Genomic DNA, 27,580 nt, shown 5'->3' on the forward strand with positions numbered 1-27,580 from the left:
ACATTCATGTGTTATGAACATGGATATTTATAAATCAGTCTCCTGTAAAAGCAAAGGAAACATAGGTCATGCAATTTAATTTCTCCTCTTGGCGTGATCAACTTACATCTTCATGCCCGTACATGCAGGCCAAATGGAGCGGAGTGTTGCCATTGTTATCCTGTACATTGGTGCTGGCTTTGTAGTGTAACAGCAGCAACTGGGGAAGTGAAAGTACAAAACAACAATGTGAACTAAATAAAACCAAAACCAAAACCACATCTCAGAACAGAGCGCACTGAGCAGACAGTTTCGTCATCCAATATCTCAAGACACTGCACCTCGTCTCTTCCATCAATTGATTTCTAAAACACAAGGCAGGTTGATTCAGATTGTACACTGCAGATGCCATGCAGATCTGGACAATGTCGAAATCAACCCAAGCTCCCCGTAAACTCTACTCTGACAGCACTTGCTTTAACAGCATATAAAACAAAGCGTCTCTGTTTTGGTAGGATGGAGCCCATACAAATGGTTGTCATGGAAAATGTGTACTTTTCCCATGCATTATCCACAGTGCTCCTCTTTTATAAGACAGCACTTTATAACCTAGAATCAGTTGTAAGACAGCGTAATCATGGCTTCCATTTGCCTCGTAATAGAATTCCACTAGCATTTTAATTCTAAGGTGGAACAGAACTGGCACTCGTAACTATGGCTCCAGACTACAGCATTATATAGCACTGTATACTGTATATACTGTAAAAACCTTTGCATGTCTATTTTGTAGGTATTTTTAGGGGGTACTAAAAAGGGGGAAGTGACTTATACACCAGTGTGACCTATAGGCCTTTTCCTGAAATTGTTGTATCCAAAAGGGTGGAGGGCGACTTGTACACAGGTGCGACTTATACACAGGTTTTTTACGGTACTAGGAATTAAGTATCCTTTACTGTGTTTGTACTACATGTCCCCATACCTTACGATATTTCCACTATGCTATGCTTTCCTCATTGTAAACTCTTTGAAGGAAAACAATTAAACTTCAGGGTCTGGTCACTTACTGTCCCGCTTTGGTACCCTTTTTGGCAGGACAGGTGCAGAGGAGTTAAAGCATGATAGTCTGTTGCATTCACAACAGCTCCCTTTGCAACAAGCAGATCTATTAATGATGATTGACCTTCAGAGAGAGAGAGAGAGAAAGAAAACACATGCTCAGTAAAGGAAAACATTGTATTTTAAAGATCTTTAAGTAGAATCCATTTAAAAAGGCTCCCACCATAGATAGCAGCAATATGGAGTGGCGTGTACCCTCGATCATCTCTAGAGAACGGAGAGACAATGGACGGGTCATTCAGTCTGCTACAAAGAGGAAAAAACAAGCCATTCAAAACAGCAAACAACATTATCAAAGTAACAATGAAAAAGAGGTACTGCACACAATGCCAACTTTAATCTTAAATTCTGTCCAGTTTGGTTTTAAAAATAGTTTTTACATCTGTACGGTAAATATTTTATTACCTCTGTAAAAAGAACAATATTACTCCTGCTGGACCACATTGTTCTACTGAATTGTTTTAAAACATGTAAAGCTGAATAACATTAAAATAAAGTAATAACCAAAAGAAAATCTCAAAAGATTACAAGTATATAACATTATTATTCCAAAATATGTAGCTTTATGTGCCAGGATTATCTTTTCTTGATTACACACTGCTGCAATCAAAATCACAGGTGTTTTAGTATTCTGAACTTGTATAACCTCCCACTGCTGAAAGTAATATCGGCAGAAGCCCTCTTTAGTGCACAGTGTGAAGCAATAGCATGCAGGTTTCAAAGGAAGAAGCAGCTTGCGTCACTACAGCTAAAAATACCTTTGGGGCATGTAGAGTAAACAGCATCACTTTTCTGATAAAGTGTTAAGAGAAGGATAAACTTTAGGATGATGCATCAAACAGACACGTTCAATTTAGTGCACACATTTTAGATTTACATGGGGCACTGTGAATTGCATTTCTGCAACTCAATTGGACAAAATCATTGCTAAAGGGTTAATACAATGGAACTTTCTTTTACAAGACCAATGCTGTTTGATCAAGTATCTCCACAGTGTACCATACATGGGTAAGACTTTATTTAACAGGTTCATATTAGTGTGATGTTCTGTACAAAACTGTAAAATGAATGAGGTTTACAATGTCTATTGTACCTTAATTACATGTACTTTTTAAAAGGTTTTTACATAACAAAATATATAGAAATAGACCATTAAATAAATTAAAAAAAAAAAAAATAGAACTGACAATAAAAATGAAGCCTTCTCTACTGCTTGTTAAAAACCCATATTGTTTAATAGGGCACATCACAAGTTCAGTTTCAATATAGTCTCAACATTTCTTAAATATTGTTGGATTTAGATACAAAGCCATGCTTATTCATACTGGGGTGAAAAAACAAAAAAAGGATTGGAAATACAACAATTTACTATCAGCAGGTTCTTATAAAAATCTGGGCACTATACCTCGAGAAAAAGGGTTTTACTACAGCAGACACACAAATAAACAAGTAGAAAGAAATGTGAACATAATTATTATTTTACGGAAAAGACACAAAGGTATTTGTATCCCTGAAGGTCACATTCCGAAGCAAACATCTACTTGAGACACATCATTTACATCAGACATCTGAATGAGTGACAGAACCAATTTGCATACTAGCGCAAACTAATGTGAAAAAGCACCCTGAACAACTCAATGAAAATACAACTGCAAGTCCACTTCTTGGTATTGCCAATATCCAGCCTCTAACTGTGGAAGACCTGCCCTGTAAAAACGACTTCATTTCCCTGTTGGTTTACTCCCAGCTCCAGTTCAGTGCTTCAGTTCAAAGCTAAGTAGTGTAGGTGTCAGATTAAAACAGCCTCACTAAGGACGATTAATACCAGGCACAGTTCCTTTTCATAACACTAAACTTCCGTAATCTCTTCATTAGCACAAAAGCTCTTAAAATCCCACCTACATTTTCCTACAAATGAACATTGTGCACAGTTATTATTATCAGCTGCCTGTGAAGTAGCAATATTTTAATCCTGTTCAATAAGCAGGTAGGACCAACAGATTCGTATTAACACACGTGGCCTATAGAGGGCTTGACTCTGGTTAGGGGAATGTATCCACAGCTTTAAATACTTAGACAGTACTCAAAAGAAAGTGAGACACAAATTTGAGACAACTGAAGTCTTTATCAATGGAGCGGATTTTAAATTTTTTTTTTTCAATTACATTTTTTAAAAGGAGGAAAAAAAAAACCTGTTAAAGTGTAAAACTTGAAATAAACACAGTACTGTAGTATGAAAGTTTAACTAAGTTAGGTTGTGTATGTCCTTTATGTGTAACTTTAAAACAGGCTTTTTTTTTTCTATTGAAATGGATTAACTAACACAATGGAATGAAAAGCTTTAAAAACTGTGTTTGGGGTTAGGGATAAGCTGTGGTTCTCAAAGTGAGGGGGGGCTGGTTGTGTCAGTCTTGGAGGAGTAGATTTAAGAAACCATGGCACTAGAGCATCTGTTTTTCCTCGGAAGTCCCTCATTCCGGTCCTGAGCAGGCCCAAACTTTCTCAGTCTCAGACGAGATGAAAGTCTAGAGACGGCTTACACAGATAATTGCTTCTCGCAGGTGTCGCAGGAGCACAGGGGATGGCACATTGGAATACTTTCCTCTTCGTTTTCTCCCTCACTCAACAGTTTTTCCACTTCGCCCACATTACCGCTGGCGATGTGCTGCACGAAACAGAAAAAACTTCAATTTGTTGGGTTTCAAATGCCTTTGGGGAGATTTTTTTAATGATACTTGAATGATGGTTTCTTTGTATTCTATCACAAGACACCTCTCTCTGTGACTACCAGTAAAAGCAGTTGAAGGACTTCAGGAATTAATAATAGGGGGATTTAGGCAACATCAAAAAAGTTGCATTATCTTTGTAACACAGATACAGTACTATAGACTGTTCTTTATAAAAGGATAACATTGGGACTGTCTTCACAAAGCGTGTAATTTTTCTTTCCCTCAGTTATAACTTGTGGGGAGGTTAAAACAAGTGTAGTGCTTGTGTGATATTTCTTGATGTTTTCTTTTGAGGTCACATGTGTTCAGTAAGCTGCATGCATACTTATAAGGAAATGGTGCAATCTACTACAAAGAAAGGATGTCAACGCAGCCATTTTTTTAGCCCACAACTGGGTTGAAAAATGAATAAGATGACAAAAGAAATTTATGGAGGACCAGTCTCTGCTTATACAGTTGTGTCACATAGAAACAAGGCTACATTTCAAATAGAAAACATTGATTAATAAGCAGCATTGTTCTTCAGTGAACGAGAGAATTGTAGGCTGTCAATTGAAATACATGTTACTCAAGCCAGGAATGGGCCAAAACATGTCTTACTGACACAGTAGAGATAGTGGAATTCCTCCATTATGCTGAAAAAAACGTAATAAAACGGTCTTCACAGAGAGCTGGTAGAGGGAGATGTTAAGCGCTTGCTTTTGTCACAGCCCCTCACCAACTTAGATGAAAAACAACTTCAGTAAAACACCAACGCACTGAATCCAGTTCCTAGCCCAGGGCGCTGACAAGAATAGCTCTGTAATACTACTGTACAGATAAAGAATATTACATTTACTCTAGCAGTTTCATGGAATTTAAAAAGCATTAAAAAAGACAGATTCATATATGCAGAGCTGCATACCTCAAACAGACAGTCAATCGCGGTAGCAGCATTCTGAGACAGCAGATTCATTTTCTGTCTGAAGAACATGCTGTCATTTACATTTCCAGACACCTGCCAGAGAAATGAAAAGACGTGAAACAGTGAAGCGTTAGATTGTTACAACATTCAAACAGCCATCTCCTGTGTTTGAATTTTTTTTTTTTAACCAGAGACTGACAATTATGCCAATTTTTAAAAAAAAAAATCAATTTCACTTGACCCAGATTTGAACCCATCTGAAAGGCTATAAGGCTAGGGGGTAATTAGTCCCCTACACACCACTAGCCCTCCACTTTCCTTTCAAAGAACAACTTGGTATTTGTATAAAATATCACATTTACCTTGACGTAAGCAATATGTACTTTAAAAGGAGTTGACAGTTAACCCTAACACAATGTACCAGTGCACACAGCTGAAATACAGCAGCGTTGCGGGGGACGGGATAATGGTTTCACACTGGTTTACCAGCTGCACTTAGAGACAGCTCTATAGACAAACAGAAAATGGTATACAAAGTCATTTCAAGTTAACTCTGATATCTCATATCCCTACCAAGTTGCTCTGGATAAGTTGATATTTTTATTTGAGTATCTTGGGTGAAAAACAGGTGATCATAACACAGATTCATATTAATTACATTTAATAGTAAGCAGGTATATAAAAACAAAAAACAAACAAACAAAAAAACTGACTTCTTAATAACAGTAAACAAAATACCAAACTTTACTTTTACAAGTCGCTAAAAAACAATGTGTTCATCCATTTATCAAAACACCTTTAATAACTTAATGTACAAATGTTTTGTGAATTAAAATGTATTTATTGCAGTTAAAGCCAAGAATCTGAACTCGCATTTTTTCAGGAACTTGTCAAGTATGCGGTACATACACTGATGGCTTCAATTATGTAATGCCTTTCCCTGTCATTTTCCGTTTTAGATGTGATGTGATGCTGATGTGAAAACGGGCAGTAAATTATTCATGTGGTGAACAGATGGTTGCCTTGCATGGTCAGGGTATTACACTACTCTGAAATGAGCTGCAAGGATGTCAGAGGTGTATCACAATGTGATCAGGATTAAGACAGCCTTTGGGCAGGAAAGCAGTCTTATTTACATGGGAATAAACTTTAAAAATGGGAAAAATAACTGCATGTCTATTTTTTTCTCTGGAGCACTGCTTCACTCCCGGGGAAAGTGCCACATTTATTCCATGCACTTGTGCTGTTGTTTTATTCATGAACCCCTCTTTTCTTTTATAGATGTTCAGTCGTCACTAAGTTTGATGGAGAAGATGATATACAAGGGTGGCAATATGCCCAATAATAAAAAGCCAGTGCAAACGCTTGCCTTTGACTGTCTGGGAGTTTAGATGCAGGGCGAAAGGAACCGATGCAGCCCAGTTAGCAGGCAGGGAATACAGTGCACATTAGATCAGTTTTAATAATTCATAGCCGGAGGTTTCATAAAACATTGAATGGCAACAACACGCAGTTTGGCCTCGTGGTTAGAGTGCTGAGGAGATCATAGAATCAAATTTCAGCTCCGTCACTGACACTGTGTGACTGTGGAAAAGCTACCTGACCTTCTTAATCTTTAGTCCTCCAAATGACATAGTGAGGAAATGAGATACTGAATACTAGCTGGGCTTTCCCACTGTAAACCACTATGGGAGTGGCATCAACATGACTGTAAATCAGAGCTCCTCAATTTGTTTTTTATGGGGGCAAGATTGGAAAAAAGTTAGGAGTAGGTGGGTGTCACAAAGATGGTTGCAGTGGGTGACGTCAGACCAGAAACAGGAAATAAACGACAGAGAAAGGTGGAGTTTGGTGGAGCTGAACGAATGGTTTCGCTCAGCATTTAATAAATCAACAGACAGCCAGAAAATAAATGGTTGTAACAAACATAAAAACACAGGACACGGCACATTCGCCAAAACAAAAGAGACAAACAAAAACGGACTAACACTACACAAAACACGGTGAGCAGCTATTTTAACTTTACATTATTATCAATCCTGTTCTCCACTCACCGAACACACAACCCAGAGTGGGTGAAAACATGCAGCTTTTATGCAGCTTTACCGAGACTCGACTGCTAATCAATCATTCAACTGGAGTTGTGGTACAACTGCACGTGAATTAATAAAGTGCAATTCCCCATGCTCACATATTATTACTTTTTACTTGCACGTGAAGTGCTGTGCAATCCTCGTGCCTAAATACAAATATACATTTTAAACTTTCGTGTTACACAGACCCGTTTATATCCCGAGTACCAGTGACTGTACACAAACATTAAAACACAACACAAAATACACACAGGGGTGGGCACTTTGCCACAGTGGGCCAGAAATATTTTATTCTGCACATTTGTAATATAATATAATAGATTTATATAACAATGTTAGTAAGACTTACAGATGTTACCATATGAATAGCACTTTAACAACAGAACAATGTGAACATTTAATGGAGCATCACTACAAACATTTTAAAATGTGACATATTAATAGTAACAACTGTTATATGTAAATATATATATATATATGTGTGTATATATTATATATATATATATATATATATATATATATATATATATATATATATATATATATATATACACACACACACAGTGTTTCACGTTTACAGTTTATTCTGAATTTTGAATTTTACCAAAAAAATCACAGGATTTTTGTTTAACTGTGGATTTTAGTTTTTACTGATTTATACCAGATTTTTGTCTATTATTCAATATTATCTTGGTACTATTTTCTACGAAATGGAGACAATTGATTCAAATGCTGTTTTACTTTGATTCTGACATTGTAATAAGCAGCCCTACACTGTATCCTAGGATACAGCAAACATTTAGACATCAGGAGAATCAAATAACATTCAAATGTGGCACTGCCACTTCACAAACACACGATCACCTGATTATGTTGTCCAAACAAAGTCAGATTTTTGTGGCAATCGCTGGGCTTAGTAACTACTAGCTTGATCAAAAACTAAACTGAAATACTTACACGAAAATGTCATGTTAAGTGGATGAGGAATGGAGAGAAAACGCAAATCAGTTTATGAATATTCAAACAAAAATGAACGTTTCGAAAAACAAAAAACAAAAATGGCAGAAGTGGGTCAGATGAGGTAGAGGATGCATAGCGCTGCAAATTCTGCTGCATTGAGGTATGACATACTGAAAAATAAGAAACACATTAAAACTAGAACAAGAAAGTGAACTGAGAGACAAGCAATCCATTTATGCGGTTTTTAAACACTGTTTAATAAAAAAGAGAGCTCAGAATGACAGTTAGTTTGTCAAAGAGCTGTGCTTTGCTGGACAGCCACTGTTTATTGCAGAGGTATGTATCGGTGACTGTGTGACAGTACTGTCCGTTTTGTCAATTTTTCTTGTTATCATTTCAAGGCGAATAAACCTGGCTTATTTAGTGCTGAAGTAATGTTCATACCTTCTTTAGCAGCGACTGGCCAAACGTTTGCAAAGTACCAGCTAACTTGGGATGTGGCTTCGACTTGCACAGATTCTGCTTCAACATACATGCCAGGGACATTAAACTTAAAATCAGAAGACAGAACTGCTACGCATCATATTCCACATGTAGTGTGTAAACTGAGATTTTTTCCGATGTTTCAATTAAAAACTATTTATTACCGATTTTATCCCTATTTTAATATATGTAAAATAAACTCCAAAATTCCTAGATTTTTTTTTCTTTTTTTTTTTTTAAAAGATAAAAACCGAAAATTCAGAACACTAACTATAACATACAGTCTGAAAGAGAGAACTGTGTGACAATGTGGTTTTAAGTAAAGTAATGATGTAACTGACAAAAATAAATGTAAAATGTATACAAAAAACTCATTACACAATGGGATAGATGTACCAAGATGGGCCAGTCGCAGCACAAACATACCACAATTTGCAGTTTAGTAACGACAATTCACAAAAGTACACATTTAAGAAAAAATATATTAATGAAGAGAGCCGCAATATACTAATTTAAATATTATATTATTATTATCATCTTGGCGAGATCTCCAGCGACAGTTGTGCAACATTTTTTCCAAATAAAATAGCAGCAGCTGAGCTGTGGTTTGCTGCAGCAGAGGCTGCCCGAAGGATAACGTCTACACACGCAAGGGTGCAAGAATCAAAATAACATTAAATGCAAACGTCATCTGTACAATGCATTCTGTTCCATCTTCATTTGACCTATTTTAACACTGTTATATATCTAAAAAACGAAAGGCAGTTTAATCCCATTAGATTCTATAATGGGGCCCCAACCTTCATCCCAAAAAGCTTTTCATAATCATACAGCAGCCCCTCGCTAAACCGGACATGTTTGTCCGTCTTAAGGTGGTGTTGGGTTTAAAAACAATACAATAAAAATCGCACACACATACATTTACAGTTCTACATATTTTAAATATAAATCATTGTGCTGAAATAACACTAATGCATTTGGCTATGCTACAGATTACATTATGTAAAAATATAAATCTGTACAGTAGGCCTATACAGTATACAGTACAGTAGTAAAATCAAATGAATACCTAGCACACTCTTTTGTACTTTAGCCTACTCGTAACACAAAATAAATCATGCTGCTGCACTGTACACATTGGTGTACAATGCGAATAAGATTATTTTAAATTGAAACTTTATTTTAATTTTATTTTAATTATTATTATTTTTAACTTTGTCTAGTAGCCTAGACAATTAACAGACAATAGATCATGGTCCTATACAGATGCTCAGAATGAGCTGGAGGGGTCAGTGGCACATGTGTGCAGTCTATTGCTCCCAACACGCTGGGAAAACCAGAAATGTCATAGAGACTTGTTTTCAAGGCTTCTTACACCCTGACTTGAGTGAAAATGAGCTACCGTTTGTCTAAAAAATGCATCGCGCACAACTGGCAACACACAAGAAAAAAGCGGACTGGGAAACGCCAGCAACAATTGCGACTGCTTAAAACTTGCTTTCAAAAGTACTTAACACATTGATGCAATTGTAAGTGTCACAACTGCCTGCAGCTTTAGTACTTCTCATTACAATATTTTATGATCCCTCATTTGCACTGTCTCCACCCTTTTTTTGCGAATTTCTGCAGGAACGCCCAGAACTACATATTCATTTAAGGCTAAAGCGCAAATAAGAACTGCAGCTGCAAAGCATTCGTTAAAACGAAGCTAACAGCGCTGCGTTTGTTGAATACATTTAACACTAGACTTTCGACTTTGAGACAGACACACCACTTTAGCACATCTACCCCAATATGCGAGTGTGCCACTTAAACAAATAAACTTGTGTCTTTGTTTCTATTGTGTCTTTATCTCAGACACAAAAATGAAAACTTGAGTAAGTTAAAAACAAACAAATTAGTCCCATCAAAAGGGATGTAATCATGTTTCTAAGTCTTGGTTTATTTCCCAGCTAAGGACATTTGATGTTTCTGACCAAACTGTTAATCGCCTTTGTATGGTATACTTCAAGGAAAATAAATCTACATTAAATGTATGTACATTATAATCTCTCTCTCTCTCTCTCTCTCTATATATATATATATTCAATTAATGTATAATGAAAAATAAAGTGTTCTGTCTATTCATTAAAATTGCCACTTGAATACCTCATGTCAGTACGAGTAAACAATATGAAAAACAACTAGTTTTGTACATTTCAGAACAAATGAACGAAAGTAAGTAAAGTACTGTATAAAGAACAAAAGAAGGATACAAGCTTCCTTTTCATCATCTACTCACAGCGGTTGAGTCGTGTCTCTCCGTTATTCGAACCGAGATTCACTCAGCAACAGCTCCCTTGCTTGTGTCTGACATCAATAGTATTGTTATACTATAACAATTAACAGTGAGTTGCAATGTGAAAAATTGCACTTCTTTGCTTGATCACATTGTATTCCTTGACTAATGACACACATTCATTGCACAATAAACACACTGTCTTTGCGTTCGGTACAGTCGGTACAATAAATAAGTATTTCTTGCTCAACTCATTGTTGAATCTATGATTTTCACCATCAAGTTTTCTCCTCTTACTTGCTGGAGTAGAGAAAGCCATGTTTAAATCACTTTCGAAATAAGACAGACACAAACTTAATAGCAACACGAAAAAAAACCAAAAACCCCCCACAGAGTACGCAAATTCAATGGAACTGGCCAGCGTGGGTCATGCTGAGTGGCTAGTGACTGGAAAGCAGTGGTGTGATGCGCACTTTGCTTTGCCAAATACAAAAATAAGACACATAACTTAATCCCAAATTGATTTACGATGTTACCATTTATTTTATTTCTTTTAATTTTTTATTTTCCATATTTATTTCAGTCCATTTTTATATTTTTGGTTGTCCCTTGCGGGCCAGATGTGGTTGTAAATCATGTGAACAGCTCCATTTATTACAGTGCTGCCCCTTTATAACGCTGTCAAGAACCAGGTAAGTGCAACTTATGTTCTGTCTTATAACAAGAAGGCAAGTGCTAGTGTAACGGCATTAGAGAGCAAATGGAAGCCCTGACCATACAGCAGTGTAAAGGTCCGCATTATAATGATGAATCACTGCAAGAAAAAAAAAAAAAAAAAAATGACATCCATCCTATGCATATGTAACCAGGACTCACAGACAGACACAATCAGTGCATAGCAATCCACATTGTGAACCATGAAATACTGAAGTTTGACAGACAGACAGAGAAAGAGAGAGACAGACAGACAGACAGACAGACAGGCAGACAGACAGATACCTCCACACGAAATACTGGACAAGCACCTTATCTGATATTGAATCACTGCAGACTCAAACAGCTTTCCAATATTCTTTCTGTAATCCCGAGGTTCAGGGCGGTCTTACCATGTGTCCAGCGGAGAGGTTGCCTTGGCGGATGAACTCCACTGCAGCCTCAAATGAGGTGAGACAGTACCCAAGATCATCTTTCGCGGAGTTGCAAAATCGAAAGTTCTTGATGTAACTAAGATTGGCCATCCTAAAACGCAAACACAAGTCGAGCTTTTAGATTTTAACATATACAAATGTTTACGAGGACCTTTTTAGAATGTTTCTTACTAAATGCTTAAAAAAATAAAATACCATTATAAAAATCGAATTCACCTTTACCATAGGTGTGCGTTTTTCCATATAGGGCCAACAAAATGCATTATTTATTTCATGTCCATGAAAATCTTTCAGGTAAGTATTTCTGACACTCCACTAAAATCTTTCAGGTAAGTATTTCTGACACTCATCCCGAGAAGCTGCACTATAAACAGCCCAACGCAGGGTACAGTGTACCTACCAGTTGGGTATTTCTGTCTTCACTAGCAGATACAGGAGGACAGACAGAAGATCATCGGCACACATGCCTTCAATGTTAACTGAAAAAGAACACTAATGTTAATAAGAGCTTAAAAAGCATTGCATTCGCCTACTGTCATCCAGTATTCTAAGCAGGTGGGATCTAGTAGAACCAGGCTTAAGTGCAAGTCCGTATCACATATTAACAACATTAAAACAGATTGAAAGAACATGCGATACAGACCTTTGCACTACAGCTCTGCAAGTAAGTGAGCAAACCTCAATCCTGGGCCTCTCAAGCAGAGACTTTGTTGAATTATATTGTGGTTTTGTGAACTAACCAAACATTGGAGGTTAATCAGAGAACGCCAAACTCATTTATTTTACTCGTTACCAGAGACAAGTTTGAACACAGGCTTCCAGAGGAAAAAGGCATTAAGCAAAAAAAAAAGAAAAAAAAACAACTTGTTATTCATTACGCTCCACTGATTCGCTGCTCTGCACCATTACTGTTTCACGCATGACATACAGTAGCTGTGTTCAATTGGCACACAAACATTAAAAAGGGTCTCGCAACAATATATTTATTGTATTTACATAGCAGAGTGACCACTAAGGTTAGATAATGCACAGAATGATGCCCTCTTAATTCTCATGGAGTCTTGAAAGTCACTTATAAAACAGCAACATAAATATCAAGCAGCCTAAGCAATCCTGAGTACGCTATACCTTAAAAAACACATTTCAGAAATGTTCTTCATGCACAAGTATATATGTTCTGTGTATAATAAAATCTACATCATCCGCGGTGGTCATCACTTGTAGATAACTGACCTTGCGTTCTACTTTAACAGTCGCCGTGGTCACCAACATAGCAGATCTGACATTAAAATCGGATCAAGTGACCTACAGCATTCATATCAAGAAGCAACTGTTTATTTGTCTTTGTAAGTGTTGTACAGCATTTGAATTTTTGCATATCCTGAATTAAACTTCAGAAACATTTTCAAGGAGATCTTTTAACTACAAAATTTTGACCAGTGATAATTGACAAATAAGAAATCAATTCTTTAAGCCGGATTCTGGAGTCAGTCAATGAAATGAACAAACTGGTCTAAATATCAGATACAGCACATATATACAGATCCTCTGCAGTCTTCCCTACCCTGAGTTTTAAATCACCCCCACTAGGTCACCAACCATTCACCCCTGCACCCTGCCCCCACCTCCCCCCGGTAAAGTAGCCTGACCTCTTTGGCTTGGCACCTGCATGATGGTGTTCACTACCTTCCGAAGGCAGGTGAGCTTGTGCTGCGGGGAGGTGCAACGGTTCAGCTGACTCAGCTCATGTTTGGCACGAGGTATATTGATGCTAGAAGCATAAGGGAGAGAGTGTTGCTAAAGAACATGAAGATAACCAGACCTACAAAAATGTTTATTATAATTAAAGCACAGCAAAGTGTAACACAGCATGGTAAAACATATGAAAGCATTGTAAAGCCCAGAGAGGCATGGTAAAGCATAATAAATACAATGGTAAATGCATAGTGTAACTATGGGAAAACTGCAGAATTATTGTGGAAAACATTTATAAGGGCACCCCAAGAATAATGTCCCGATTTGTGCTGCACTTTCCAGCTAATACCCACTACTCTTTACAGACCAATAAACTTGTATGTTCATGATATGAGCGGTATCAGATGTTTTTACTAAAACATCTAATCAAAAGTGAAATATAAAAGATTTTTGCAAGCACATTCACAGTCCATGACAAGACAAGGTGTTTACATTGGTCTGAAGGGATATATGATTCCTCGGAGATTACTGCCTCAAATCCTTCAGGGACAGTGGGTGTGGTAAAATTAGCAATGGAAGCACCTTCGAACCACTAGCCTACATCTACCTAAGTCTATCAGCACTACCATCATGCCCATTGTGACTGAAACAGATTTGAAACTGGGAGATGAAGCTTGTGTATATTACAGAATACTTGTTAGGGATACCAGTGTCACAACAAATGAAACCAGTGAGGTGATGGATAGCCTATTTGTCCTGTTTATGTCCATATGGGTCTAAGTGGTTTGAAATACAGTAAAAGTTTACATTAACACACCCTACCTGAATTCTGACTTGACACCCAATTCTTTTTGTTGGAGGTCTTGTAGACTTCTTGTAGTTTTGTTAAATGCAGCATCCTGAAAATACACAAACAGACTACAATTGAATATCAAAAAGAAAGGTATGCAATACAAGAGAACCTATCTTTCATACAAGAATAAGTGCTGTCACATATTCAAACGTAACTTTCAACACTCAATCATATACAGTGATACTAAAAATAAACTACTAAAAATACCAATACATTGTTTGAGCTGAAGAGTATTTTTTCAAGGTTATGAAACACTATGACCTATGACCTAATACATGGATGTGTGGTTTTTTGTTCGGAATGATTCAGATGAAGCATTTTGAGATATTGGGTTCACGTTCAGTACACAACTGTGTTCTATGATTTTAATTGTAGAAATGGAAACCACTTAAGAAACATTAAAATATACTAACTTACAGGATATAGGACTACCTACCTGGCTGGCTTCAATACTTCCAATATACTTAAATATTAAATCATAGATGCCATGGTGTATGTAAATCTATAATAAAAGAAAGTACAAGTTGTGACACTGTGAATTCTGTCTGGGGACACAGTAATATATCATAGCCGATTGTCTTTGGTCAACACTTACTTCAACAGACTGCTTAATCAAGTTCATTTGAAGCTCCTGTTTAGCAAGGACTTTCTGAAAAAGGTATACATATTATACAGATTACAAACACACTGTAGGAACTTGATAAGTAGTGCTGAACTTCTTTCTTATTCTTTCACCCTGTCCTCTTACCCTTCTGTGAGGTCTCCAATCATTCAGAGTGGCTCGTATTGCAATTAGTATGCTTTGTTTGATTTTAGACGGCTTAAGTGCTTAGTCCTGAGTTCAGAGCTGCTCTTAAGTGCTTAGTCCTGAGTTCAGAGCTGCTCTTAAGTGCTTAGTCCTGAGTTCAGAGCTTCTCTTAAGTGCTTAGTCCTGAATTCAGAGCTGCTCTTTAGTTTAGTGATCAGCCATTTTGCTGGCAATACACTGCTGTACAAAAGATTGCTGATCTAGCCTATATTAGCCATGTCTATGGCAGACAACTGGAACTAAAGAGTAGATATTGAACTTAAAGTCAAAGCACCTTAAAAACATTATTATTGTTATTATTATTATTATTATTATTATTATTATTGAGAAATTGCAATAAAGCCAAAATAGATGGTGAAAAAAAATAAACACCATGTAATTTTGAAATCTTTAATAAACTTGTCACTAAATATGTTATTCCATCAGATTTCATACTTACTAGCCGTGAGTCTCTCAGCAAACACTGAAGACATTTTGTGTAAAGTGCATTCACGAGGTCCTAGGAAGAAAACAAATAGCTATCCAATTATCAAATCACAATCACAAACTCAAACAAACTTCTTTATTAAAGCAAAAGCATGGAGTATAAACCCCTCTCAAGAAATATCTTTGTATATCTGAATAGATAATCGTCCACTCTTCAAATATATGAAAACGTTTTTCAGAATTGCTGAATGAAAATGGTAGTAACTAGCAAAAAATAAATAAATAAATCATACTTTCTGTAATTATAACTGTTCACATTTAGCTTTACTCTTTAAAACGACCCATTTACATTTTACAAGGATATTAAACAGGTACATCTATATATTATGAAAGTATAGAGCTTTACCATATCAATGGGAACAAAGTCATTTTCACATGGCAGCATGCCCCTTTTCTGGGACCTGTGCCAGGCATACGTTAGAAGCAATTATCCATGTTAATTTCTATGCCCTTTGAAACGCTATCTGAGATTTTGGAGTACAAAATCTGTCGTACATTAGGAAGTTCAGCAATTAGCTTAATGCAATCGCTATAATTTGAGTTTAAAATGAATCATTTTCCATAAATCATTTACAGAACAGGCTTGCAAAAGACTCTTTGGCATCACCAGGCAAAACATATTTTGGTGTAGTTTAGCAGATCAGAAATTGAGCAGGGTACAGTGTATAAAATAAAGAAAGAAATAAACTATAATATGCAGCCCACATTTTGTGTAAACCTGCCATCCATCACAGACTATGTTTTGAAAGTACATGGTATCCCTGACATGCGTTTGGCCATCCATATATAAAACCTGCATCTTCCTGCTGCAAGTCAGCTTCACTTGTAATGCCAAGCTATAATGGGCTGATTGTGGACAGCTGGTTGTCAGGTGCTTTTGTATCAAAAAGATAAAGTAGAATGGTTTCACAATGATTCAGGCAAATATACTTTGCTCAGATACAGCATCCATCACTGATGGATAGTCAGGTATCCCTCCAGATATATTGAGACAATTTGAAACAGATGTGTCTATTTTTATTTGAGAATTTTTTTTTACCCCCATTTTAAAACCCAATTTGTAATGTTTTTTTTTTTTTTTTTTTTTTTTTTAATCGATCAGGAGGGCTGAAGGTCAACAGGCAAACCTCAATCTTGCTGTCAAAGACAATCGCCTCTTTTCACCCGCTGAGCTGAAGAACTAATGTTTCCAAGCTACTGAACACTGGAAGGGACAGCCATTCTGGCTTCTGTCTCCCTGGCCTCGTTTCACACCTGACCATTAGGGGATCCAGAAGCCTGATGAGTTGAACTCTTCCTGGCCAATTTGATTCCGTAAGAATGCCAAGGAAACTCTCCCACTGGGGCCACAGCCAAGACTGGAAACTTGGAGCAAACAGGATTTGAACCACACTTGTATGACTCACCCAGCACTTAATGAGGTAGTGTTTTAACACTAAGCGAGCTAACAATTCAGCTTTTCATAAAGTGCAGAATACATTGTGAGCAAAGAAGATTTCTCAATGATTTTTTTCCCCCTTAATTTGTGATTGTTACTTGTTTTTAATTTATTTGAAAAACATTATAAATATCCAGAATGCAATTTAATAATAAGTCAAATAATGTCTCTCAAAACACAGGAAATAAAGACAGATAAATAAAGGGTAATCACATCAAGGACTTCATTTCTACAACAAATGAATCAGTCATGTGAGAGGTAGTCCCATTTACAGAAAAGCTGCATCATCCTGTACAAACTGCATCTCAGGGCCTTTATAAGCCCTGAACACGAAGTGGTCTGAAGCTACAATCCTTGAACTTGTTACAATAAAACCAACCATAGCTATGTAACTTACTATGTGATGTCGTAAGCCTTTTCTTTCATGCTCTTTGAATGTTCCACAGAAGGCTGTAATGAACTTGTCCAGTTTTTCTGTGTGCCTACCCAAGACCTCCTTGACATCTTCCACATTCTTTAAGCAATAAGATACTAACTGTGGGGCTGGTTCAACTGGGGGAAAAAAAAGACAGACAAGCAATTTTAACACCCTATATACTTTCTATGATTGTTTTTTTCTTTATCAAATGACAAACACACACTGCTGAAATAGTCAATGTTTCTAACCTGGTTTCTAACCTGTACTTTGTACTCAGCAGATGCTTTCATAACATCTATACCTTGAGAATTACCTAAAGTACTTCTGTTTAAATGATAAGAGAAGTTTAATGAGAGAATAGGCCAACATTTGACTGCTAGGACCTCCTTCTGTTTTACATATTTAAAAGCAATAACCAAGTTGGTTCCTAAGTATAACTCAGTGTATAAAAGTGAGCACAGTGACGATTTACTAATCTTGTAAGATGACGTCTTTCAAGCTCCTACGGACCGACAGACGGACAAAATATAGAATTTTAAGCCTCCATAACACCAGATTACTGTTAAGCAAGTTTTCCTATTACATTTTTAATCAACTTCTTCTATGGGAAATGATCACAACACATTGCTTTATGAAAGCTTCCAGAAAGTTTGTTCTGGTGTTTCATGAGCTTTTTGATACTATGCCTCCCTTACATATAAATAACAGTTTCTTTACTATATTTCTCTAACAGATTACCCTTCCCTAAAGCCAGTTAAAGGAAAGAAGCTGCCTCTTCTTTTGAGCTAAATTGACAAGAAAGCTCTCCAGGCTGCAGAGAACGTCACTAGTGAGCTTTGCTGTAGATCAAGGAACACACAAATGTATGCTATTCTATTGTACTGAACACATTTGACAGTAAACACCTATAAAGGTTTACAGTATAGGAATACATATATAAGAAAAAGGTAACGCAGTTACACAAACACGTGAACAATTGATACAAAAATATATTATAAAAGGAAGTCCTCCTTCAGCTAGATGGAAAAAAGCAGAGCTGTAAACAAGCTGTTATAAACAAGTTGTCTTTAATACATCCACACACATTTAACATAATTTGCCAAGTTAATAGGAATGCAGGGACCACAGAAAATTACAAACAGCAAAACAGTCCTGAAAATTTCCATCTTGTTTATACTGCCCATTTTCTGAAAGACAGAAAATGTAAAACTCAAAAAGTCTTTTCATACCTGCACAGAACTCTGTTTCAATCGGCCGAGCTACACAGAGCACAATATAGCTCTGTTCCTTTTCATTGTAAAAGGTTTCTTCAAAAAGAATTGGAACTGTACATGGAGTGGTAAAGCCTGCTCCCAGTTTTATCAAGTTGTCTTGAATACAGACTTCCTGAAACACAAGAGGTGACAACATGAAATATAAGCACTAAGCCAACCTTAACAAACATGTCTTTCCTCTTGGTGGTAAATGTGTAATGATGTTATATCCACCTACACTGCTCACTATATAATGCATGTAGCAAATGAAGTGCAGAGAAGTATTTTTGGGGGCAGGGGGAGTCAATTAATGGTTGTAGCTAACAAAAATGATAACATAACCCTTACCTGTCTATACTCGCGATATGTCTCAAATGCATAGTTTGGAATGAAACATATGTTACAGTAGACATGCATTTATTTGTAAAACAGGATTTACCATATAGGTTATAGAAAGTTATCAGTTTTTTTTTGCCATATTTTCAAGAAATGTGTTTATGTTTAACTTCCTAGGTCATTTCACCTCGTAATGCTTTTGGGGTCGAAACATATTAGTGGCTGCGAAGCATGTCAGTCAATAGGGGCAGTGGCTTGGGGTTAGTGTAAGGAAATAACACAACAAAGAAGCGAGGACAATTTCACCCTCCATGTAACTAAGGAAGTGCATACATACCTGAAAATAAGGCTTGAAAAATAGAGATTTCTTTAACTTGGTACAGTACCAAATAACATTTTTGAAAATGAAAATACATGTTTGCTATAACACATTTCTTACAAAACTGCACACCTGAGATCTATATAGTGAATGAAAGAGCAAGACAAGCGGGACACATGAAAATAATCCAGATTAAGCATTTGAAAATTGCAAATCCTAAACTATAAGTAAGCAAAGAAAACTACACCCTAAGCCTCTTGTTTAATGCAGTGCTTATGGTGCTATTCATGGCATTGACTGATACATTTAGCAGTCCTTTGTAAAGGCTCTTTATTGAAAGCCATTCACAATACCTTTCCATTTAAAGTCTGATAACCTCCATCCACAGGCTTCAGTACATAGGCTTCAAACTGGGCTGCTGGATAGCTGTCACTGGTCAGGCTGCCTCTGCAAGGTACTAGGACCTACCATTGAAAACACAGAAACAGAAACAAGGACTAGACACTTTGTAATTTCTTCAGACATTACCACTCAATCAGCTCATGAATTTCTCATTATGCTCATAAACACAAACACTTATGCTTATGAGTTTATAATTGCCTATAATTGCAGACTGTTATGACAAAGCTTTACTTGAAGACATGCAATAGATCTACGGGCATAATAAATTGTGAGTGTCTGAAAAGAAAACACCATTATAAATAACTATGAACAAAAACATCCCCAGGAACTGCGATGGTGAAAACATTCTATATTACTGATATGTGTCTGTGTAATATCGGATGAATTTAACCGACAGAATCCCACAAAACAGCTTTGTACAAACTGGTAAGACAGTAGCTTATGGTGAAACGGTTATGAAGCATAAATCACAGAATACAAAATCACAGAATACAACAGTGTAGTTTTTATCTACCAGAAATCAAAAAGCCACCACAGGTTAAAGGTCAGAGCACTGTCGTCATCGTCTCCCCCCCGGAGAAGTTTAAGTAACACTAAAAATAAAATACATGAAATTGCCCATGTGAAATGGTTTAAGAAATATTATCAGTTGAAGTACCAGTGGAATGAGAATTACATATACTTATAAGCTGCCCTCAGTGGGATGCTAAATAATATATGGCTTGGAGTTTATTATAAGAAAATAATAAAACAAAAAGAAAGGGTTTTCAGAGACTTCATGAACCACAAGCCCAATGCAAATGTTTAGGGCAAGCGAACATTACATTATTAACATGGTTAACAACACAACAATTGCTTACCGCAACTGTGAGGGGAGCCTGTTATTGATGCAATTTCTATATCTTTTTCAAGTCACAATGGATTTGATGATAGGCATTGTTCATGTACTCTAGGTCAATGATACCAAACAGATATCCTTGCATAAGTTTGGAAAAACTCAAAAGTAGAGAACTTTTCAGCTGAACATCAAGTCCATGTGATGATATCAAATTACAGCCATGTGATTGCTGCTGAGTTTGTTCTAAACCCTTAATGTTTGGCATTGATTTCTATTGTTGAAAACTTACTGGTTCAATGTGTAATGAGTGTAAAGAATATTAGTTTACATACTAAAACAATGTAATTTTGTACATTTACTAGGTCATTCTTATTTAATGTACTGTACTTTCTATTCATTTAAAACCCAAGAAAACAACATCACATCACTGAGAACGTGAACAGGCTCCTAGAACGAACAGGAGATGATCTGGTAGTAGTCATCCACATCGGTACAAACAACATTGGAAGAGACAGACCAAAATCCCAGCAAAACAAATTCAGAGAGCTAGGAAGGAGATTAAAAGACAAGACCAAAACTGTGGTATTTTCTGGGATACTGCAAAGGACCATATGGACAGCTAGAAATAATTAATCTGAACGCACGGCTGAAGACGTGGTGCACACGGGAAGGCTTCACCTATCTTGATCATTGGACCACATTCTACAAAAAGGACTATCTGTATAGACAGGACGGACTGCACTTACATAAAAAGGAAACCAATCTGCTTGTAGAAAAGATCCTCGAGCAGGTTCAGAAGCATTTAAACTAGAAAGGAAGGGGGGAGAAATCAACAAAAAAACAACAGAAAGGAGACCGCATCAAAACAAGGACAACTCAGGTAAGACAACCATTAAATGTATTTATCTAAATGCTAGAAGTATCAGAAACAACATTTTAGAACTTGAAGCTACTGCACTAACAAGTAACTATGATGCGATAGGTGTTACAGAAACTTGGTTGTCTTAGAGTGGTGGGGACGAATATAATATTTGTGTGTATACACTGTATAGGAAAGACAGGCAGGACAGAAGAGGTGGAGGGGTAGCGCTACACATAAAAAAGCCTTGAAGCCCAGGTGTTAAACCTGGACAAAGAAAATAAAGCCGAATCAATATGGGTCAGAATAACGGACAACAATTCAAAGGGCATAATAATAGAAGCATACTACAGACCGCCAGATTCAGACGGTGAGCAAAATAATCTGTTATACAATGACATTAGAAATGGGAAAACTCGGTGGGGAGCATGACGGACTAAATTGAAATGGTGGAAATGACAAATCACTGCTTCCTAACACAATTTGTCAAGGCACTGACTAGAGGGGAGGCATGCCTTCATTTAGTCTTTTCAAATAACGAAGACAGAATAACTAAAACAGAGGTCAGGGAACCACTGGCAAACTCAGACCACATGGTCTCATTTGAAGTGCTTTTTAAAACCCCAAAAGTAATGACTAAAGCGAAGGTTTACAATTTTAGAAAAGCAAACTATGAAGGTATGAAACAGAGACTAACAGAAGTAGATTGGAGTAAAACAGAGGAAAAAATCCACAGAAAAAGGATGGCTGTTCTACAAAAATGTAGTATTAGAGGCGCAAAACAATTACATCGCTAAAGTAGACAAATCTATATGTAAAACTAAATTGCCAAAATGGTTTAATAGATCAATTAAAAAAAAATATGTTTTTCCAATATTACAGCAAGAGAAAGTTAGAGGAGGTTAAATGTCTAAGAGATACAAATGGCAAAATCATAGAAGAAGAAAAAAATATTAAATATATTAAATGATTACTTTTCACAAGTTTTTAAAAAGGAGGATACGGTCAACATGTTCCTATCCAGTTTTAAATAACTTTAGCATAACCGAGGCAGAAGTGTTAAAGGGACTAGGAGCTCTTAAAATAAACAAATCCCCTGGGCCGTTTGAGGTCCTCCCAATAGTACTCAAAGAAATGAAAGAAGTTATTTACAAACCGCTAACCAAGATCATGCAACAGTCTCTTGACACAGGGGTTGTACCGACAAACTGGAAAATTGCAAACGTAATACCGATCCACAAAAAGGGAAACAAAACTGAACCAGGTAACTACAGACCAATAAGCCTGAATTCTATTATATGCAAACTTATGGAAACTATAATAAGATCCAAAATGGAAAATTACCTATATGATAACAGTATCCTGGAAGACAGTCAACATGGTTTTAGGAAAGGGAGATCATGTCTAACTAACCTGCTCGATTTTGGATAATTGCAAAGCATATGACATGGTTTATTTAGATTTCCAGAAAGCTTTTGACAAACTTCTGCATAAAAGATTAATTCTCAAAGTGAACGCAGTTGGGATTCAAAAAAACACATGTAAATGGATTAGGGAGTGGTTAACATGTAGAAAACAGAAAGTACTGATTAGAGAAGAACCCTCAGAATGGAGTGAGGTAACCAGTGTAGTACCACAGGGATCAGTATTAGGTCCTCTGCTATTCCTAATCTACATTAATGATTTAGATTCTGGTATGGTAAGCAAACTTGTTAAATTTGCAGACGACACAAAAGTAGGAGGAGTGGCAAACACTGTTGCAGCAGCAAAGGTCATTCAAAATGATCTAGACAAGATTCAGAACTGGGCAGACACATGGCAAATGACATTTAATAGAAAAATTGTAAGGTACTGCATGCAGGAAATACAAATATGCATTATAAATATAATATGGGAGATACTGAATTTGAAGAAGAAATCTATGAAAAAGACCTGGGAGTTTTTGTTGACTCAGCAATGTCTTCATCTAGACAATGTGGGGAAGCTATAAAAAAGGCCAACAAGATGCTTGGATATATTGTGAAAAGTGTTTTTAAAAGAGAATTTAAATCAAGGGAAGAAATGTTAAAACTGTACAATGCATTAGTAAGGCCTCATCTTGAATATTGTGTTCAGTTTTGGTCACCTCACTACAAAAAGGATATTGCTGCTCTAGAAAGAGTGCAAAGAAGAGCGACCATATATTATTCTGGGTTTAAAAGGCATGTCATATGCAGACAGGCTAAAATAACTGAATCTATTCAGTCTTGAACAAAGACGACTACGCGGCGACCCAATTCAAGCATTCAAAATTCTAAAAGGTCGACCCAAGGGACTTTTTCGACCTGAAAAAAGAAACATGGACCAGGGTTCACAAATGGAGATTAGACAAAGGGTATTTTCAGAACAGAAAATAGGAGGAACTTTTTTATACTGAGAATTGATGGTCTGTAACCAACTCCCCAGTAATGCTGTTGTAGACACCCTGGGATGATCCTTCAAGAAGCTGCTTGATGAGATTCTGGGATCAATAAGTTACCAACAACCAAACGAGCAAGATGGGCCAAATGGCTTCCTCTCGTTTGTAAACTTTCTTATGTTCTTATGATAATTCACCCCAGTGTAGCTTCAGTCTAGTAGCAATACATCAGTTTTTCAATACTGTACCACCAGGAGTCAAACTTTAAACTGGACCAGTTGAAGTATTAAAACAATAGATCTAAATACTATGGAGGGTTTTTCCCCCAGTAGAGACTAGTTAAGGTCCATGAACTAGTTAGCAGGATTACAGGTCTCATTATTCTATGGTCCCTTCAAATAAGTCCACTGCGTTTAAACAAGAGAGTGTTCCTGTTTTAATGTATTGCTGATATTTTTTTTGAAAATCTATAAACTCTAACCTAACAGAGCAGTTGGTATGTCTGGATAATTTACCTGTGGTTCATTTTTGCACTGTGTACAATCAAACCGTTAATAAACAACCCAGCCTTGTTGAATACAAATACAAAGAATACAAAAATTGGTCTGCGCATACTTGCTGTGCAACTAACGATATATCAATACATGCAAGTCTGTGTTAAGACGCGACAGTCACCACAATGCATAGAACTCCAGACACTTTCCTCCCAAATGAATACTATGAGACCTCAGAGTGGAATGTAAAATATGGAGATTCAAATTAGACATGTGCTTTTCCAAATGCAGAGTGCTACATTAAAAAACAAAACAAAACAAATGAAATTAATACGCGACCCCCACCCCCTTACTATTTTGTACGCATTCAAGCCAAGTGATTCTGGGTTCAGTTCCACCAACAGAGTTATTATCATTTTTCTCAATCTGGTTTTCAGCCTGCTTTAAACCTTCTTTATTTGACCTGTTACCTCTGTCAGCCCCATCTACTCTATATGTATAGATCCAGAATCTAGGATTCTTTAACAAGCTAGGCAGCTAAAGAGAATACTCTCTAAACAGGAGGAGTCTTGCACTGATCTCATTTGGAAGCTGTAATCTTGTGAGATGCCATAGCAAACACGTGCATTTTCCAATACAAATGCGTAAAGGAAATATATATTTTATCACTGCCATGGACTGATTTCTCTTAGATTATCAACAATTTCATGTTATGTTCTTGTAAAATGCTTTATTAAAGATTTTAACAGAATGATCTCAAAATTGCCACTCTTACCGTGGCCCAACAGGAAAAACAATGATCAACTGGAGCTGCTGTCAAAAGGTTAAGGGTGATATAACTTGACCTCTAAGTAACTTACTTAGCAGAATTAATCTCCTCACTGAAGATCCTTTTTTTAATTTAAAAGTGTAACACCAGCAATTACCTGGTTCAGCAAGACATGAGGTCAGTATAAAAGGGTCCAGAGTACTAAAAATAATACCAGGTAGATTACTGACGTCTAGTCAGACATGACCTGCCACTAATTCCTGTGACAAAGGTTAAAAAATACATGCCTGTAAATAAGGCATGAACCGAGACATTTACACTTTAAAAACCCACGTGTGTTCTTGACCATCTGCAAAGGTTAACAGCCACTTCAGTGGCAAAACTACAGTGGCTCATTGAGGATATATACATATTTGTCTAAATATTTTACTAGTTTCTCTTTACAGTCAGGGGTCGGCATCTTGTCTGTACATGGACATGCATGTCCATGGCAGTGAATACATGGGTAGAGTAACCCTGAATGAATCTGTCTGGAGATATACAAAACAACATTACCACAGAGGACAGAGGACAAAAGCAAATCTAATTAAAGCTACGATTAAAGCCAATGCAAACTGGAATAAACTGATTTAGTAGTATAGAGACTGGAGAACACAAATCTGGACACAAACAAACCATGACTGATCATGTAGCATGGTAATTAAATACCCTTTACAGTACAGATAATCTTTCAGAGCCGTAGAGAGAGAGAGAGAATCACGCAGAGGCACAGTTCGAGTCAAGCAAGATATAAAATATACTCAACAAGATTTCAGGCCCCCAGTCTAATGAAGTCAAAGCCTAGGGGGTAGGGTGTCGGGGGTTTAGAAAAGCAGGTAACTAGTTTTATTTAAGTTAACTAGTTATCCAGTAGTGTTTTTTGTTGATGTCTGTCCCCTTCACCATCTTCAGTCCTGCAGGCAGATTGCAAAGTTGTTAATTATGGTAATATTCTAGGTGAATTATGGAATTTAAGAATAATTATTATCAAACAAATCAATCCATATGATGAACTTGTAATATGGATTGGATTGTAGACTGCAGAAGAAGAGGAAATGAAGGAGATTGTTGATTCCGGGTTCTACACAAATCTGTGTGTAGGCACTTGTATAAATAACTACAAATGAATTAAACTTATTAACCATATCATTTTTGTGTGGAATGATATAAATGATTGTGACAGAGCGAATGAATCCAAACCAACAATCTCCCTCTCGACCTGTGAGAGCACTGTACAACATGAACTGTATGCCTCGTACTGAATGGTTGGGCAGTTCATTTCAGGGTTAGTCAGAAGCCGGACATTCAGGAAGATGGGCGGCGTCACAGTACCACAAATCCTCGTCCTAGTACGGTGAGTGAAGCGTCAGTCATGAATTGGAGGAGATGAGATTGAACTAGTTATCGGAGGGGGCTGGGCTTAGGGTACTTTAGGGGGGCATGCGTCGTAATCAGTTCCTTTGTTGTGGTTAACTGGAAGAAACGAGGATGATCAAACAGTGAGTTCAGTGAAGTATTGCTGAACCAAAACTGAATGTTTATCTATGCCAGATGGCTAAATACGGATCTGGGAACTGCCGCTTTACGCCACCTAGACTGCACAGCACCTGAACACACACCAGCACCACTATTTCCAGCACCGCACCTGACCTGTGAGCACGCAATGTCCGGAGTTGTGTCTATGTTTCGTGTCTGTGTTTGTAATTATTATTTCAGGACTGCAACCCCTTGGTTTTGACGCTGGCAATACCCATAGTTGGGTAGAGCCAGCATTATTATTTCATTTGGTCAAGGAGACCAAAAGGAAATAAAAATACTTGAACCATGAAGTTTGTGTTTATTGTTGTCTGGAGCACCTGCATCACCCTTTCACCTAAGCACTGCAACCCACACGTTCACAATGATCCAGTAGTTTTCTATGCTATTGCTATGTGCACTGAAGATAAACGTCAATATGTAGAGTTTCTGGTGTGAGAGTGTATATAAAACGATAACATTATATTTTATTGATTACAGAGAGAGAGAGAGAGAGAGAGAGAGAGAGAGAGAGAGAGAGAGAGAGAGAGAGAGAGAGAGAGATGTGGAGGCATTGATCCGAGTTGATGAGGCCAGGGATACAAAGCTTGAGCCAGCAGTATCATCAAAAAGTAGATTAACTACAGCACAGAAAATAGAGGTAAAAATGTATTGCCACATTCTTGTACAGGACACTCAATTACAATGCAACTGGACAGGTGAAAATTAAAGAGGGTGTACTGTTTTCCTTTTATGGGTTGTTTTGTTTTTAAATGTATTTTTTTATTTAAAAAAAAAAAATACAAAATGAGTTTAGGAACCTCACAAATGATTTACTTGCTTCAGTGCGAGATACTGATTCTGTTAGCACTTTCATAAGAGGTGTAGAACTGTCTAGAACTGCTTCCCTTCCCTCACTGTTATCAGTGTCTTACTGCTGCAGTGTTCCAAACAGCTTTACAAATCACAC

General features: G+C 37.0%; 1 protein-coding gene across 6 annotated transcripts in view; it reads right to left on the minus strand.

Annotated features, from left to right (window-relative positions):
* Positions 1-27,580, minus strand: part of LOC121296120 (ankyrin repeat domain-containing protein 27-like) — a 67,576-nt gene that overhangs the window by 21,967 nt on the left and 18,029 nt on the right. For all 6 annotated transcript variants that reach the window (XM_041221341.1, XM_041221343.1, XM_041221346.1 and 3 more), the window contains 15 exons: positions 19,650-19,760; positions 18,618-18,774; positions 17,368-17,522; positions 15,486-15,545; positions 14,834-14,887; positions 14,675-14,740; positions 14,208-14,284; positions 13,340-13,461; positions 12,091-12,169; positions 11,649-11,781; positions 4,729-4,821; positions 3,636-3,760; positions 1,259-1,341; positions 1,044-1,159; positions 107-199 (listed from right to left, as the gene is read on the minus strand). In XM_041221341.1, coding sequence (XP_041077275.1) covers positions 107-199; positions 1,044-1,159; positions 1,259-1,341; positions 3,636-3,760; positions 4,729-4,821; positions 11,649-11,781; positions 12,091-12,169; positions 13,340-13,461; positions 14,208-14,284; positions 14,675-14,740; positions 14,834-14,887; positions 15,486-15,545; positions 17,368-17,522; positions 18,618-18,774; positions 19,650-19,760 — 1,524 coding nt within the window. The remainder of the gene's footprint in view (positions 1-106; positions 200-1,043; positions 1,160-1,258; positions 1,342-3,635; positions 3,761-4,728; positions 4,822-11,648; positions 11,782-12,090; positions 12,170-13,339; positions 13,462-14,207; positions 14,285-14,674; positions 14,741-14,833; positions 14,888-15,485; positions 15,546-17,367; positions 17,523-18,617; positions 18,775-19,649; positions 19,761-27,580) is intronic.

Source organism: Polyodon spathula, chromosome 21 (assembly GCF_017654505.1).
Source record: "Polyodon spathula isolate WHYD16114869_AA chromosome 21, ASM1765450v1, whole genome shotgun sequence".
In the NCBI taxonomy this organism is placed as follows: domain Eukaryota; kingdom Metazoa; phylum Chordata; class Actinopteri; order Acipenseriformes; family Polyodontidae; genus Polyodon; species Polyodon spathula.